The following is a 17,739-nucleotide window of genomic DNA, read 5'->3' on the forward strand; positions in this document are numbered from 1 at the left end:
AGACGCCGCTCGACCCGAGAGCACTCATCCACATGTGCTAACCTTTTAAAAAAGTTGGCCTGCTATGACTTGTAGTTTGTAGGACCAAAGGGCTTTAGGGTCTTCCAGCCTCAATTAAGGCTTGCGTGTTAGGACATTGATGGGAGTAATCATGTATTATTGAAGAGAACAGCACTGGAGGAGACAAGGATATCGTGAAGGATGCTCGAGGAAGTTCGAAGGAAAAGAGAGAAGAGGAGGAGGAGGAAAAAAAAAAAAAGGTGGCAGAGAAGAAAGTTGGCTCATGAAGTGAAACGCTGGGTGGTGTGTGTTAACCTGACGTGAGCTCACTGAGACAAACACGATGTCGTGCAACCAGGCAGCTTTCCACCAGGAGAGCATCAGGGAGGACGTAAATGCACGTTTATCCTGTCCGCCAACTGAAGGTGATGAAAAACACGGGAAGTGAAGTGAGCGCACAGCATGAGCTCTTAAAGGAGCACAGAAGAAGTTGAATCACTTTAAAATGAATCTATATTTAAGACAGTGCTGCTTCCTCTCATCACTCTTCTATTTTTCTACTGTTTTAGATACTTTGATTTTAGATTTGAATGTCTGTATAATAGATTTCATCACCCTGTGTAGCTTGCTGTGTAATGTTAACATCAGGGTTTAAAAAGCTCTGTGACCTCTGCGAGGTATGAGTAAGACTGTTTTCACACCAGGACAAGGAGCTTCAATGAAGAACAGAACTGAAGCTCTTCTAGATTTGAATACACATGATATGACATGGACATGATTGGAAGAGAAAAATCAAAAATCCAAAGCACTTAAGTTCGCATTTGGAAATAGTTGAAGAAAAAAAAAAGTGCACGGAATTGTGGTTTGAAATGCGTGGGATGTCAGTCATGTCTTGTCACTCAGATTCTTTTTCCCAGTGTGATGTCAAAGCATTAATAAGGCCGTGTGGGACAAAGATTCCAGGAGGTGCTTCTGCTTCCGTTGGAGCTTTTTGCTTGATCTTGTTAAGGCAGATGGACAGAATTTGGTGAACTTCAAATCAGTATGTAAAAGTATGAATATATAAAGATACTTTTGAGCTCAAGATTAAGTTATTTTTTCTTTTGATTGTCGGTCGCCAGACATCTTAGGTGCGTGCGTGCGTGCGTGCGTCTGTGTGTGTGCGTGCGTGTGTCTGTGTGTCTGTGTGTCTGTGTGTCTGTGTGTCTGTGTGTCTGTCCGGATCTGTAGGAAGGGCTCTGTGTGCCGAGCAGCCACACTAAATATAATGAAGTCTAGTCCCGCACAGACCTCTGTATGAACCAGCTTCTCATTCACTACTGGAACTGTACTGACAAAAACAAAACCTGCTGTTGACCAAGAGATAGAAGAAGAAGAAGAAGAAGAAAGGACTTGTGACATCGCTGAGCTGTCTGAGCCGTGATAGTCTCCAGAAGGCCCCTCTGTTCTTTTCCTTCTTTCATATAATTATGTGGAGGCTCGAACCCCCGGACAATGGGCATCCAGCCCGATGTGTCTGACTCGACTGTTATGGACACTCATTGAAAGTTGCTGTTTAAAAATACTTGGACACTGATGGATTACGCCACTCTTCTCAGCTCCCTCAGAGTTGGGATTAGTTTTTTTTCCTCCCAGTTGAAGTCAGTGTTGTATGTTTTGGCATTAAGAAGAAAAAAACCCAAAAAACAACTGCAAAACAACAGACAGGGAAGAATGTGTATGCCAGAGGACGAGGCGTCAAATGCAAACGTTTCCCAGACGTGAAGGAAGGAGCTCTCAATTTCTGTGTCCCATAACATTGTGTGTGTGTGTGTGTGTGTGTGTGTGTGTGTGTGTGTGTGTGTGTGTGTGTGTGTGTGTGTGTGTGTGTGTGTGTGTGTGTGTGTGTGTGTGTGTGTGTGTGTGTGTGTGTGTGTGTGTGTGTGTGTGTGTGTGTGTGTGTGTGTGTGTGTGTGTGTGTGTGTGTGTGTGTGTGTGTGCAGGGATGGGTGTGTGTGTGTGTGTGCGTGTGCGTGTGCGTGTGTGTGAAAACGTGGAGCTCATTGGCAGGGCTGATTAAGCCTGGTGAGAAAGTGTATGTCGGTATGTGTGTTTTTGTCTCAGAATGTAAAGGGAATTTATGTGCCAAATCCTTCGCATGCAATGCATGTATATGAGCGTGTGTGCAGAAAGGTTCAGCGCTTCACTCTACAGACCCCCCCCCCCCCTTAATGAAAACCACCTTGTCATTAAGTGGTCCCTAGAAGAACCAATGAATGGTTAACATTCCAAGCAGTGACCTGGAGTTAAGAAATCAGCTATAACTAAAACCTCATCTGACATTACAGTACTCCCAAGAATTGTTTAGTTTTTCCGCTTTGGTTTTCTGGACCCCCCCCCCCCCCCCCCCCCCCAAAAAAAAAAAAAAAGTTCTGGCCGCTTGCCTAAAATATTAATGGCACCCTTCGCAGATTTGTTATAGACAATGGCACTCTGTTTGTGTGTGTTATCGAAATACAGATGGACTTAAAGTGGACCTCAGCTCAGGCCTCATTTAGCTCGCAAACTGGCAGCGGTTCTTCGAATAGTTTGGAGTTCCTTGACTAACTGCACGGTCGACATGTCAGAAGAACACAAAGCAGAGAATCAGCTCAGGTGTTGATTTGATCCAAACATTACAATTCCCCATTCTTATTTAAACGCAGACCACATTTCACCCCTGGGTGCTTTCATGTCAGACTGTTACTATTAGGAGCATTATCTCAATGGGACCATCATTTGTTATTCAGACCAGACGTTTTCTGCGCCAAGGACGGCTGGATAAAGATAATCGCTCCTGAGAGATGTAAAGGTTTAGCCTTCACATGGCCACACTCTTTGCTTCAGATGATGATTACATGTCTTATCCACATTTTCCACACTGAATAACCTTTGGAGTTCTTCCTCTTTTTTTGTGTGTCCTAGATCAAGAAAGCGTATCGACAGAAAGCCTTAACATGCCATCCAGACAAAAACCCGGACAACCCGAAAGCAGGTGAGTGAGATATTTATATCTCTGCATTCACTCCACTTTGAACCTCATATCTCCGCCAGTCAAAAGTAGAAATAGCTCAAGATTTATTAGATGTTAATTCGATGTTTTGCGTTGTTTACAGAAGAGTTAGGACAAGTCGTCTGATCCAGCAGCTTCAGCTAAAACAACGTAACGCTCTTGTGTATCTGCAGAGGCGGCGTAGCCAACGGGCTCTGTATGAAGTCTGCTCGACGCCTCGCTCTCCCGCCAGGCAGCCCAAGCCAAACACAACCAGCGCCACTGGAGTTTTCCACACTCCTCGCTTTTACGAGTCCTTCCGCGCCTGTCGCCAACCAGCTTGTCAGTAATTCGACCAGGAAATCTCGGTGTAGCCTTTTCGCCGGGATAGAAGGAAAAGAAAAAGGCACCTCGGAGAAAAGAGCGATCGCGAGGCTTGTTTTTAAGTGAGGTTTCTGTGGTTTCTGGATGCTTCAGACAATTCCTGATTATGTCAGGGGGAAGAAAAAAAAGAAAAACTGGGAAATTGGTTGGGTTTTGGGGGGGTTGAGAGGAATAATACAAAAGCAGGGGGTCGGTTTCCCAGAAATGGAAACCAAGTGGTTTGGAGGGCCTCAACACTTGAACCCGCACATGGACTGACGAGGTCTCTATCGCACGAGAACTGAGCAAGTCAGGGGATTCGCTGCCCCCCAGGGGAAGCTTGTTTGCATTTAGGAGGTGATTTAGGGGTCATGAATCCTCACTGACTGAAGACACCCCTGTTCCCCCTTAGCCCCCCCCCCCCACCATGTTGTGACACCCCGAGCTGCCCAGTGGGCATGGCAGGTCTTTCCCAGTTGGATTTCATTCCAGCCCATTATATGCGTGCAGGTAACCTGAGTGTCCCTGCTGGCAGCATGAGCTCCAGAGCCTCCGATTAGAGCGCACTGCTCGTCCCCACAGGGAGTAACTGTATCGGCGCGCTAGGCCTCCCATAAGTGAATGATTAAGGCCGCCTCGTATCATGCTCTCGTGTGGCAGTCAGTTGTGTGATGGAGAACGAGATTGTGGTCTCCTCGCGAACATTTTTGTGTGCTGTGCGTGGTAGCGGTGATTGCGGCTGTGGTCTCCTCGAGGTGCTGCAATGAAAGATGGAAGAAGATTCCAGTTTGGGGAGAATCAGCAGTTGTTAGAGGAAACCAGGCTCTGTGAGACTTTGTGCACCTTTTGAAAGAAAGAAAATAAACGATCTCAGTCGGTCTCAACCTCGTCAACAAACTTTATCTTTAAGAAACTGTAAACCGTACTTCATCATGGGTATACGGTGTCAAATTGACAAAGTCCTGTGTTTTATACAGTATTTGTGGAATGGACAAAAAACATAGAGCTGCACCGATTTATTGGTTGAACATCAGTATCGTCTTTGGAAATTTGTAAGGCGTGTCCCCGTGACATTTCAAGAGAAAGAATTTAGCAACAATATAAATCTATTCTCAGATCTCGTTTGAAATTCACAGCAATGAATTCCTAAAAAGAAATTAGTACCCGCCTCCTCCCCAACAGAATCTGCAATTGGCTTCTCACTATTGTGATTATCCTTACAGCGAAATTTAATTGCCGCATCTCTAAAAATATTTTTCCTGAAGCTTTAATAAGAAACGAATCAAATGAAGTTGGTGAAAGTGTTTTGTTTTTTTGTGTATTCAGTCGCAGAAACGTCTCTCTCTTCCTCTCTTGTCTCTTTGTAGCGGAGCTCTTCCATCAGTTGTCCCAGGCTCTTGAGGTGTTAACTGATGCTGCTGCCAAGGTAAAAAAAAAAATACTAATGCCTCCAAATCAGAGATCAACATCCTGAGAAATACACATCTACACACACATCTACACACACACATCCACACACATCTACACACACATCGACACACACACACATCTACACACACATCGACGCATACACATCTACACACACATCTACACACACATCGACACACACATCGACACACACACATCGACACACACACATCTACACACACACATCTACACACACATCGACACACATCGACAAACACATGGACACACACATCTATACACACATCGACACACACACATCTATACACACATCGACACACACATCTACTTTTTTTCTTTCTTTTTTTTTTTTCCAACAATTCAGGGTTAAGTGTCTTGCCCAAGGACACATCGGACATGTTTCTCGCAGGAGCTGGGGATCGAACCCACACACGCATCTACACACACACATTGACACACACACATACCATATAAAAACTTGGTGTGTAATACTGTTTTGATTTTCAGGCTGCCTATGATAAGATTTGTGCTGCGAAGAAACAAGCAGAAGAAAGAACAAGGAAACTAGATGACAAGAGGAAGAAGATTAAGCTAGGTGGGTTACTTTGAAGGGCTTTGCATGGCTCATAAATGTGCTTCATAAAAATACAGATTTTATTGGTTTTGGGGAGTATATATGTTTTTTTTTGTCGAGTGTTGTTTTGCCAGAGCAAATGAGGAGAAGTGATTGAAAATGATTGTTTGAAGGTTGTACAAACGTGTGATGATGCGTGCACTTCCACTGACAGACTTGGAGGCCAGAGAACGACTCGCAGAGAGTCAGACCCAGGAGGAGGTGCAAAACACACGAACACTTGAAGAAGAGGTAAGATGATTAACAGAAACCACCAGAGACATAATACTGCAGTAAACAAACGCTGCCAGGGGTTTTTTTTTTTGGTTTTTTTTTCTGGGGGTGGGGGGGGTTAACCATTCTTTTGGCCTTAGGAAACTGATGTGCATGCTGTCAGGAACAAAGGCTCTTTCTGAGAGGAATGTTTCTCTCCACTGCCCTATCATAATTATCTGAGTGTATCCATTAGGTGATATTGCATGACTTTATGCACTTTGTTCAGAAAGCCAATAATAGGAAAAAAAAGAGAGGTTTGCATGCTTCCACTCTGAGTCATGACTTGTGCTCAATGTGTTTAATACATGTTATCTCGTGCCTTTGGGGGGAGGGGGGGACCAGTAGATGGCACTGTTCCATTTTCGTTTGACAGGGACCATGCACAACATAAATGATGGGATGGCGTTAGCCTGGAAGCTAATGAACATGTGTAGTCTCTGGGTAGGAAGATCTGAAAACATACATGACAATACAAACACTGAAAAACAGTAAAGGTCATTATAAGTGGTGCGTTCTCGTGGAAACAGCAGCTGGAAGTGTGTCGAGTGTAGGAGAGTATTACAGGTAATATTCTATCAGTGTTCGATTAAAAGGAAAGATGCCACATTTTTCTGTCACTTTGGACCAGTTTGGATGTTTCCGTGTTGACCTTTATGTGCGTCTGCGTCCTCCAGATCGCCCGACTGAGAGAGGAGGGCTCCAGGCAGCTTGAGGAGGAACAGAAGCTCATCAGAGAGCAGATCCAGAGGGAGAAAGAAGCACAGCAAACAGAAGGCTACACACACAGACGTATGCTACCACGCACACTCCAGTGTTTTTTTTGTTGTTGTTTGTTTTGTTACCAGAACAGTGTCAGTCCAGTTCAGTCATGCTCTGTCTGGATGTGTCAGTGGGATCCAGTACGAGTCCTCCTTTCTATCTTGAAAACCAGAGTGAACCGCTGCGTTACCCCACCATTATACTGTCAGTGCAACCACAGCAGCCGCTAGGCCACCTGCGGTTCGTCAAATATTCTTCACATAAGCGTAACTGAATGCATATTGGAATGTCTCCCCTCCTTTAAAACAATGTGAAGAGGACTATTTTAGTTTTTAGTCGAGAAGACTTCTTGACCCGGTTACGTACGAATATCAAGCATCATGTATGCACATAGTTATCTGACTATTAAACTTTCAACGTTTCGACAACATTTTCTTTCAAAAGCTTCATGCTGGAGACAAATAATAGGAGTATTTTAAAATACAAATAAGAAATGTTGGTATCTTCTGCCCCGTTTCCACCAAGCGGTCCGGTATGGATCAGTACAGTTTGGTTCGGTAAAGCCTGATCCTGTTTGCGTTTCTACAGCCAACCGTGCCCTAATTTGGTAGGCGGCGTGTTAGCCGGACACGGATAGCCACAACAGCTACGTAATGGCGTAACATCATAGCAGCACGACACGGTGTACCCCGCTAATAAATTCAACAGCTGTCGCACGGGAAGTGACGATTTTTTCGACCAATCAACGTACTGCAGTGTTTAGCTCCACCTCTTAGGGTCGGATATTCTGGGTCCCAAAAAGTAGGACAAGACAGGTCGGTAATTTGGGGATTTTTTCCGGCTTTAGTCTATGGAAATGTGTGCCGTACCGAGATGAACCGCTTGGTGGAAACAGGGCTTTAAGGTTCTGATTCTTGGCCCGAGAGTAGTCTTCTTTTGTGGCTGCCGAATTACTCAGTCAGCAAGTCAGGCCTCCACAGCCCACCACTAAATCAGCATTTTGTCTAAATAAAACCACCGCGCGGTCTCATCTCTCCTTTCATGTATTTTTCTCAGATTCAGGAGTGGAGAGGCGTTCTAAGAGTAATGTGACCCCCAAATTGAAGGTAAGTCTCACTCGCTATGTGGTCCCAAGTCCACATTGCGAGGCGGTCGAGTAAAACAGGAAGAGGGGCAGGAGAAGAATTGCTGAATTGCTTCATTTTCAATGAAAGCGTAGGCAGAAACTCATCAGGGATTTCCAAAGAACATTAAACTTTTGTAATTTATTATTTGGAGACCACATACGCTGTCTGGCCACTGAGCGAACACGCTGATCTAACGCCCTTCCCTCAGGAGAAGGCCCGGGCGTTGTCAGGAGACCGTAACTCCGCCAAGAGAAGGCTAATTATATTTCCTCCTTGGAGCGGCCAAGCCTGCATATATTAACAGACACCGGGGATTTCAGCTCATGTGTTAGACACCACATCGAGTTGTACAATTTGATAGCCATCTATTACAGCACGGGTTTGTACATCAGTATCACAGTACAAGTTAAAGGAACATAGAGCAATCTCAGAGGCTTTGACTGTTTTCTTCTATTTTATTTACTTCTCTTTAGCCTCCTACATGAGCTTTAGCCTCCGTGCCAATGAGCTGAAAAGTGTCTCTTTTTCCTTGACCTGAAAAGTGATAGTCTTAAACAAGTCAGCGGGACTTTATCAGGACTATCGGAATAAATCTAAAGTCCAGTATTCCTTAAAAAAATCTCAGTTATATTTGAAATGTTCATACACTTCTAATCTTGTCAGTGTTTAAAAGTGAAGTTAGCATAGATGCAGAAAAAAACCCCCATTTGGTTTGCTTCCACTAATATGCATTTGATCTGTTTATTTATATAAACCAGGAGCAGCACCACATATCAATGTGTCAGAGCTGTTGGCTTAAACCACAAACATCACATTAGGCAGGAAAAAAAAAAGTCTCATTTTAAGATTAATGGGTAAGAGCATTCCCATTGCGCTCTGCAGTTGGCCTCTTGGAAGAAGAACGTCTCATTTCAAATGTCATTTTTGGTAAAAGACTCGGTTTAGACATGCAAATTCCCAGAAATCTTCTAACTGACAGTGAGCAGAATACTGGAGTGGAATCAACTCTCAGTGCTTGTCATGTAACTATTACTACATTTAAGAAGTTACACAATATCTCCTGTAAGGAGGTTGGTAACTAACGAAAGTGTTCAGTGAGAAGACAAATAAATCAGAAACTAAAGCTTCAATTGTTCCAACTGTTTTATTTGTACCTTGATTTTTTTTTTTTAAATCTGCATTTTTCATTTTTTTTTTTAAGTGAAGACTTTAGCAAAGGCCCAGAAGCACTGTTCAAAGATGCCATATATTCCAGAGGAGGATAATCCACATTTTGTACCTTTAACAGGGTGTTTCAGGGTTATCATTGCGGCTTTAGTGTAGCAAGTGAGTCAGTGTGTATTTCCTGGTGCAGGGCTCGGTGTGTGTTCATTTTCTCTTGTAGCTGTCCGGCACCCTCGCCATGAATGGAAATTGACTGCAGGTCTCACAGGTGGTGCCAGGGTGATGTTCACACAGCACAACAATGTTTTCCTCCCCGCAGTATCATCAGGGCCAAGCCTGCATGGCACGCTCTGCCCCCCATCACCTGAATTCAATCAGTTGTGGTCTATTAGAACATTATTATGCAATTCTTAAAATTCTGGTATGTCTTCATGCTTCTCCTATGTTTTTGTTTTGTTTCTCTCATTGCAGTTAAAGTGGAAGTGTAAAAAAGAGGATGAGACGAATGGGGGGTATTCCCAAGACATTCTTTATAGACTTCTACAGAAGGTAAGTAATACCTCAATATCACAAGACTGTTCATGTTTATCTATAATGCGGAGAATTGTTGGGCGGTTTGATCTGGAATACAGTTTTAGGAATGTACCGTTTTAGATGCGATGTTTTAATGATGCATACCTTGGCACTACCGTTGTAAAAATGCTTCTGAATGGGAGTTTCTTCACGAGGATATCGCAGGTAATGTTGTAAACGTCGGACTGTTTTACAGGAATTTTGGATTCTGATATACAGTATGTTGTGATCATTGTGATGAAGTCCACTAATCTTTGCTCTTTTGAATGCATTAAGATACATTCACTTAAAACTGACATTCAGACTTTTCTGTTTCTTTAATATTTCATCAAGACCATTTTGATGAAATTCATTAAATCCGGTTCTATTTTCTGTTTGGTTTTTGCAATATATGTATATATTTTTATTTTATGTAACCTTAATTTAACTAGGTAATTAACCCATTGAGATCAAGATCTCTTTCACAAGGGTGACCTGTCCCAGAGGGCAGCAGCACACGTCATCAATAAAACGACAAACAATAAGTTAAGAAAATAACAATTACAATGAGCAGATCAGTTTTCAGAAAAAGTGCATAGTCGTGATGACAGGTTATAATTCATTACCTACGTACAGACTTTGCCGTGGAAGACAGCGTGTCATCTTATTATCCTCACTGTCCCAACAGAGGAGCTCCACGGTAACAAACCTGCCTGCAGAGTCCGACCATATTTCAGGTCTGCATGACATCAGCACGGTCGATTGTTTTTTTCTTTTCTCTTTTTCTCTTCCCCTTAAACGAGGCCCATTAAGTTTTGTTGCAGTGAAAGTGCTGAGGGCAATGTTGTAGTGCCCTTTTAAAGCCATGCACACCATTGTTTGTGCCCCTCTTACCAGGTGATTAAGCAGTGCCAAGGGAGGCTTTTGGAAATGTGCTCTTCTCATGCAACCCCAGTCCCACCTTATGCAATGATGCGTCATGGTGCGCCCATAGGTTGGTCTGAAACGAGGGAAGAGGCCAAGAGTCACTGACGTCAACCTGTTTGAAAAAAAAAAAAAAAAAAAAAAAGGCGTTTGAGATTTCTCCTCTGCACGAAATCAAGCGCTACTGTCCCAGGCAGAAAGGCTGTGTCAAAATAAACACAGTGTTGTTCCTTTTTAAATGGAACAGATTTCAGGGAAAAATGTTGTTTGAAATGGCAAGCTCCAGTGAGTGACACTCGGTTCGGGTTAGTAGAAATAGCCTCCTCTGTGTGGGAAAGCAAGTAGAGTATGAGTCTCTTTATGCGTACGTGTGCTGACTTGTGTACTTTGGCCGCTTAGAATAATACAAAAAACCCCATGAAAATAGATTTTTATTTTATGAAACAGAGGCCTTTTGAGAGTCTCCTTTGTCACTGTTGGCTTGCTCCATGGTGTCCTTTATAAGCATTAGCATTCCTGTACTTTCCCCGTTCCCAGAAAGCTTTTTTTTTTTTTTTTTTTCTCTTCTTCACAAGATAAGATTCTCTAAGGAATTTCTTTTAAAAAAAAAAAAAAAAAAAAAAAAAAAAAAACCCTCATGGCTGCTGTGCTGAGTTTCTTGCCTTCCTCCTTTTCTCTCGATCTCTCCGGGACAGAGACCAGACAAGGACTGAGAATGGTATCCACCTCGCCGGCCTTCCCTCCCTGTTCAGATCTGAGGCAGAGAGGCACTTCTAGCTTAAGCCTCCATGCAACAAAATGTTGTTACCACATATCCCCATTTCACATCTGATGTCACGAGTTTGCTAATGTAACAATGTGTTGCTTCTTGTCTTATTTGAAGAGGTCAGAGGTCGCACTCTTAAACGTCATGTTGCTTTAATGCTCTGTGAAGTGTTACTGGCTCACTCGCAAACATACAAAGCCCCTCATTAGAGATTAGCTTTAACAACCAAACACACTGAGTCCAGAAATCTGTTGTCGTCCGTCGATGCTTTGACTTGTTCAGTCTGCATATGCTTTGTGTTTGCATGGTGTTTTGTTACTCTGTGAAAGGAAATACTAATTTGACTGTCTCCTCTTCCTCTCCCTTTTCTTCTCCGTTTCTTCCCTCTAGTACGGAGATGTGTTAAACGTGATTGTCTCCAGTAAGAAGAAAGGAAGCGCTGTGGTTGAGTTTGCAACTGTGAGAGCGGCTGTAAGTACCTAACTCTTCCCCTGTTCTTTCTCTTCAACAATGAAAATCATTCATTTGCATAGATCCACATTTGTTTGCCACTCAACTGCCTCGTCGTCCGAGGTCACCTGCTGGATTGGATTTTTACTGAATATGACACCTTTCATAAGAACCTGCCAGCCTCGGGACAGTCTCTGCAACCGAGAGGAAATGTTTGAGTCATTCTGGTGTGTGGAGATCCGTGTGCTTCGAGGAACCATTGGATGGAAGGACCCATTGTTCTACGCTGTCTGGGTCCTCAGGCTGTTTGTCATGATGTTGTGCTTTCATGTTGTGGCTTCCTCTCCGTGGCGTGTGGTTTCTGTCCAAAGAACATTTCGGCCTGTCTACTGGGATCTGGGCGCAGGTTCTGTGGTCTCCGCCTGCCCGTGTCCTTACCCGAGTGTTGGCGCAGTTACAGTCCACCTTTTGTGCTTTGTTTGCATGTGTCTCTCACATGTTTATTACACCAAAAGTCCCTTCACAAATAGCCACGTTATACAGATTTCTGGACACAGAGATCCCCCCCCCCCCCCACCCGTATAATATGTGCAGCGAAACTATTATATCTGCTGGCTCATTATTTTGTCCTTTTTTAGGAGCTGGCAGTTAAAAATGAATGCGGCCTGAGTGAAAACCCCTTGAAGATTTCGTGGCTTGAAGGACAGCCTGAGGTTGTCACCACAGCAGCTCAACCAGGCCAGTTTGTGTCTTCACAGGTACGTTGGGAAAAAAATAATAAAAAGAAGTCGTAAATCCCTCTTTAGCTCCCTGAAAGCACATGTTGCAAAAGCTTCCCATGTACACAACTTCCAACACAAATACTATTGCCTAAACACTGATCCAGAAAAAGAGGTATGTAAACCCTCGGAGGTTTTATTTTCATATCAGTGGCGCAAGTGTTGCACTCCCCTCGTCTGGCTGAGAACAATGTGTTTGGTTAAATGGCCCCTCAGTTTATTTGCTTTGGAGTGGTGCGGCGCTGATCCGGTACCGGCTCAAGGTTGCTGGTCGGCCGCTCGTTAGTGAGCCTGACCTGGGAGACCCCAGGAATGCTGAGCTCGACGAAGCAGCGCACAGCAAGAAGAGTGCAATGATGGTGGAGATAGATTTCACGTCAACATTGTAGAGGCCGTGTCTCTATAGTTTTAATTTAAAAAAAAAAATGGTGATCTGCTTTTTTATCGCTCTCTGATGCTCATTTCTATTGGATTGGAAGGATAATTCTTCTGCAGGCCAAACATTAAATGCATTTAACTGGATGCTTCATTTAGAAAAAAAGGTATCTTAATACATTTCCTTCCTGAGGAGTAGCTCGATGTGATTTGGAAATCACAGTAGTCTGTATTGCAAGCTCAATGTTTTAATTGATTTTGCATGGCCACGTTTTTTTGGGGAGGGGTTTTAGCTTTCAGCTCATGCATCCACCAAAGACACATTTAGTCATTTCCTCTCCAAAGATAATCACATTTCAGCTATATCCACAGAGAATCGACAAAGTTTTTCTTACTGGTCATTAGATTAGTATGAAGTAATTTTTCCCCCCAATAGTGTCCACTTACTTCTCCTATGTTGTGATCTTTACCTGTGAGGGATTACAGACCGGTAGACTATCCACGTCTACTTATCTCTGTCTCCAGAGCTGCTGCTGAACTACATTTCACCTCAAAACCCAGTGCTGAGTCCCAAGGCCCCATGTCAAGACTAGCATGTGAGACTGAGCCTGCACACTGGGACTTGTCACACTAATCTCTTTAAATGTTATTATGGTAACCCGTCTTAGCTTACAGATATCTAAAACGGATTGCTTCATCTTTTTTTTTTCTCCCTCCCTGCCTCTGAGAATAAAAACATGACTTTGGCCGGGTAATTTTCACATTAGCATTCAGCAAGAATATTATCAAAAACATGACAGAATGGGTTAGCCGTTATACTAATAAGTAATTCTGTTCCACATCTGGCCTGGGGTCAGTGGACCTGGCTAGAGGTAATAAGAAGCTCGAGCCGTGGATGTCCCTCTCTATCTCTTTCTTTATCTGAAATCTAAATATTAGATTGTTTTTATGTCTTCTACCTCTCCATCGCTCCTACACAACAGCCAGCTGCAATCACATGGGAGCCACTTGGGTGAGGACTTGCTTCTTTGACCTCATCAATCCACACCTCGAGCTCAGAGAGTGAACGTCTCACTACAGGGAGCTCAGAGACGCAGCTGTATGACTTCAGCTTCAGCTTCGGTTCCAGCTCGGCCGTTCTTTATTCAAACACTCAGGGTCAATGTGAATGGCAAAAGCCATGTCGGAACTCATCATCAAAAACCTTATTCTGGTGCTGGATTACACTAAACTGATAACCACACACACTCTTCTCTAGCTCTCGCCCCCCCCCCCAAAAAAAAAAAAAAAAAATGGACAAGCTAATTATTCAATAAACAGTATTGAACAGGCCCTCGCACCATTTGTGAACATAAAAACAGCTGCAAATTCCAAGCACACACTAAACACTCCATATTAATTTTTCATGTGATGATGTGGACAGTGCCACTTCCTGTGTTCATTTTGTGGGGTTAAAGATCAAACACCGGCAATCAAATCAAGTGCAGACGATGGCTCTTACCAGTGTGGGGCGCCCATACTGTCACTATGACCAGCTCTATCTCTCTCTCAGTTAAAGGTGGAACAAACTGTCTGTGGAAAAAAAAAGTCATGAAGGTTGTATCCGTTGTCAATCAACTTTGTTAACAATTGTTAAACAACAGAAAGGCAACTTGTATTTTCTTACCGAGGGTTCACATGTGTTTGGCCCATCAAAGGTCGGTTTGTATTTTCACCGGGGTTTGATAGACTTGCATTATTTCTCTAAAACGTTTCCATCTCAGCTGCTGAGAGATAGTATGAGTCGATGCTTGCGCTAGCTCAAGCTGACCATAGACCGCTCACGCACTTTCCTTTTGCCCCACGCCCATAACAGCAACTGGACAGTTCGATTAGCATGAGCTAGCAAATGCTAAATCTAGTCAAACTGAACTATGACTGCTGCTCCACTGAGTGAAACGCATCGTCTGACAACACAGACCAGAGCTGAATGTATTGTTTGTTTCGAGGCTGTTCCAGTGATCGCTTTATTAGAAGGCTGGTGCCAAGACTTGGCTCAGATTTAAACCCTTTGACCAAACACTCTCCCGCCATCCAGATCAGGTAATAGTTTTCTGCACTCCTAACGTGTGTTTCAGATCATGTAGCCTCTCAACAATAACTTTGTGAAAATGACGAACCATCAAAACCCCAGATCGTACAGTCTTTATGCATCATCGAGATTTAAGACGATTACAGACATTTCTTCTTTCCAGTAGGTGGCGCTATAACCGTAGAAAAGTGTTGTAGCCTGGACTCATCATATGTAAAAAGCACAGACTTTAGATTAGCAGGAAGCTGTCAGTACAGTGAGTGGTACTTTAATGAAATATCTCACAGATTGGAGGAAACCACTGAGCGTTTGGAGACTTTGAACAGTATTACCTATGACATGGTGCGTTAGAGTTTCATCACCCTGACGAGGAGACAACGAGGAGACCTGTTGAACTGTTGGTTTGGTTTTATTCTGCTTTTTCAGGAAGATGATATGACATGATTAATGCTGGGCCCCTGCTGCATTCACACTGTTGTTTTTATTCTTTCTCTCTCACTGTGGATATTAAACATTTCATAACGGGGAAGGGTCACATCTTTCTCACTGTGTAAAATAGCTCCCCATGCTCCCCGACTTAATTCAGACTGATGATTTGGGAAAGGGATCTAGTTTCCTCTCTGAACTGTTCTTGGTTGTTTCTTTACTCTTTGACATAATAAACCATCAAACTTAGTGGATGGAAGACGGCAGGTTTTTCGAAGAAGCTCTAAAATTATTCCCATTGACTTTCTGTTTGAGTTGTATTGTACACAGTTGCAAAATCTCAGCAAATCCTGAATTAGTCATGGTTTCTGAACGATCCTGACGTCAGAAAAGAAACAGTATTTTGATTTAATTGCTGTTTTTGTGGTAACAGAAACTGTTTGGGTCTCAGACAGTGTCAGTGCGTGGCTGCCTTTATGGTAACACACAGTCAAACTGGTGAATCATATCACACCTCCGAGACGGTTCGAGGATGTGGAAATGACCATCTTAATATCCGCTTTGTCTTTGCCAGACCTCAAGTTTTGTGTCATCCTCGATATACTGCTGACATGAATCACTGCTATCACATAGTTTAGCTCCGCATGCTGTGAATACTTACGTTCAAGCCTTTTATGCCTGTTGACTCCGTCGAGAGCTGAAGAGTCATGGCATGCTTGCCACAACAAAAAGCAGATGCTCAAGAGCAGCCACTCTTTTTCCTGTCCTCAACTTTGCTCGTGCTGAAGAAGTGTCTTCTCAACTAAAATATCCCTCGTCTTTAAGGCCTTGTTCACATTGCAACTCCAATTCTGATTTGTAGCTCATCCAGATTGTATTTGGTTTGATTATTATTATTATTATTATTATTATTATTATTATTATTATTATTATTATTATTATTATTATTATTATTATTTTTCCCAGTCTGAACACAAAAAGCCACATGAGATCCGAATCCAAATCTGATTCAAACCACTTGAGGGGGTGGTTTTTAAATCTGATTCCTACAGATCCGACTCAATCTGAACGTCTCGGTCGCTTCAATGTGTCTTCTGCGTCACTCGCAACGCGACACCATCGACAATAACAACAATGACTTCGATCCGGCGGGCCGGAAGTTAACGTCGACCTTTGAAAGAAAACAGCAAGAATCAAAACAAATGTAGTAAAAAAAAAAAAAAAAAAGGCAGAGGACAGACACACATAAACACACTTCTGTCATCCATTTTGCTGTTGTTTTTGCTGGGCATTACCTGTTACCATAGAAACCAGATAGATCACGTCATTATTGACTGGCGGATCTTTTCTGGTCACTTGCCATTTCTAATGTGGACAGTCAGTCAGTTCGATTGGATTTGGGGAAAAAAATGGGATTTGGGCGGCAGTCTGAACAAAGCCTAAAAGACTGTTGGTGGCCATCATTGACCCGAGCCTGACCTCCTCTCTGAATCAGGATAATCTGAAAGTCAAACATTTGAATCGTTATTTAAAAAGACTCTGAACACTTATTTTGTTAGTCAAAACTTTTTTTCACTCTGCATCTTTGTACTCAGAGCGATGCAAACTGAACAAACCAAGTGTAACAGCAACCCTTCGATGGTTGGCATTGACAGTGTTCTGGAAAAGGAATGGACCTGGTTATCGAGATGACGAGTCATCGCACAGCGTACTACCAATCAGTGTTTCTCTGTTGCTCTTGAACATACACACCGGACATTAGGAGGACCTGCAAGCAAAAAGCTCTTTTTTAACTTGTTTGTCGGCTCCATTGAATTTCTTTGTTGTTCAACATTTACACAGCTTTCACCAGGAGGCAAATTATCTGCAGAGATTTCCTCCTTTAAAATAAATAAGCCGACATGGCAGTTAGAACTGGTGGACACCCTGCACAGCAGTTAAACCGTGTGGCCCTCAACTGAAAGAAATCTGGATCGACAAACCGAATGTAACGGCTCATTCTGTTTCAACCAGTTTTGGGTCGAGTTGGTAAAAGCTTAGCTATAAATGTTATTAGTACTGTGTATCATGGGTACATAGAAACAGAATGAAGACTCTGGATTGGAGCTGTTGGAGATATCTTATCTGTGTTGAAGGAACCCTCAGGGAACAAGCTTTTGCATTCTCTGATTAAACACTGAATGAATCTACAGGTGTGAGGACTTCTGAGGAGTTCATCGTGCTCCACTCAGATACATCCAGTTCAGTGTTTTAAAAGTGGGGCTATAGCTGGTCGGGGCTTGGCTTAGGACTAACCGTCTGTGGCTCAATTTTCTGAACATACACAGACGGCATAAAATCTACAACTTTAATGAATCTCCTTGTGTTTGTGAAGCCGTGCAAACTCACGCTACATACACTTTCTCTAAAGCATCATTGTTTTCATTCAGGGAGAGAGATACCTCTCTTGTCTTCCAGAACAATATTATAACGCTTAAAATTAGTATCTGACAGAATAAATATCTCATAAGAGCTGCTCTTGTCAGTGAGATGACGGGGCCTTAGATGTTTGAGTGGAGAGAAGTGGTACCAGATGGAAGAGGGAAACGTCACCGTTCGTACAGTTTGTGCACTACAGACAAGATAATTTGTGAAGATAATTTTCAATCACAATGACTTT

The 17,739-nt window shown here is 43.0% G+C and overlaps 1 protein-coding gene across 1 annotated transcript in view; it reads left to right on the top strand.

Annotated features, from left to right (window-relative positions):
- The window catches only part of dnajc17 (DnaJ (Hsp40) homolog, subfamily C, member 17), a 33,883-nt gene that overhangs the window by 2,713 nt on the left and 13,431 nt on the right, over positions 1-17,739 (top strand). Inside the window, exons 2-10 of the mRNA XM_079369716.1 lie at positions 2,944-3,013; positions 4,741-4,799; positions 5,306-5,393; positions 5,587-5,663; positions 6,362-6,476; positions 7,503-7,552; positions 9,209-9,286; positions 11,370-11,450; positions 12,068-12,187. Of these exons, the coding sequence (XP_079225842.1) occupies positions 2,944-3,013; positions 4,741-4,799; positions 5,306-5,393; positions 5,587-5,663; positions 6,362-6,476; positions 7,503-7,552; positions 9,209-9,286; positions 11,370-11,450; positions 12,068-12,187 (738 nt within the window). The remainder of the gene's footprint in view (positions 1-2,943; positions 3,014-4,740; positions 4,800-5,305; positions 5,394-5,586; positions 5,664-6,361; positions 6,477-7,502; positions 7,553-9,208; positions 9,287-11,369; positions 11,451-12,067; positions 12,188-17,739) is intronic.

Source organism: Symphodus melops (genome assembly GCF_947650265.1).
Source record: "Symphodus melops genome assembly, chromosome: 19".
Taxonomy (NCBI): domain Eukaryota; kingdom Metazoa; phylum Chordata; class Actinopteri; order Labriformes; family Labridae; genus Symphodus; species Symphodus melops.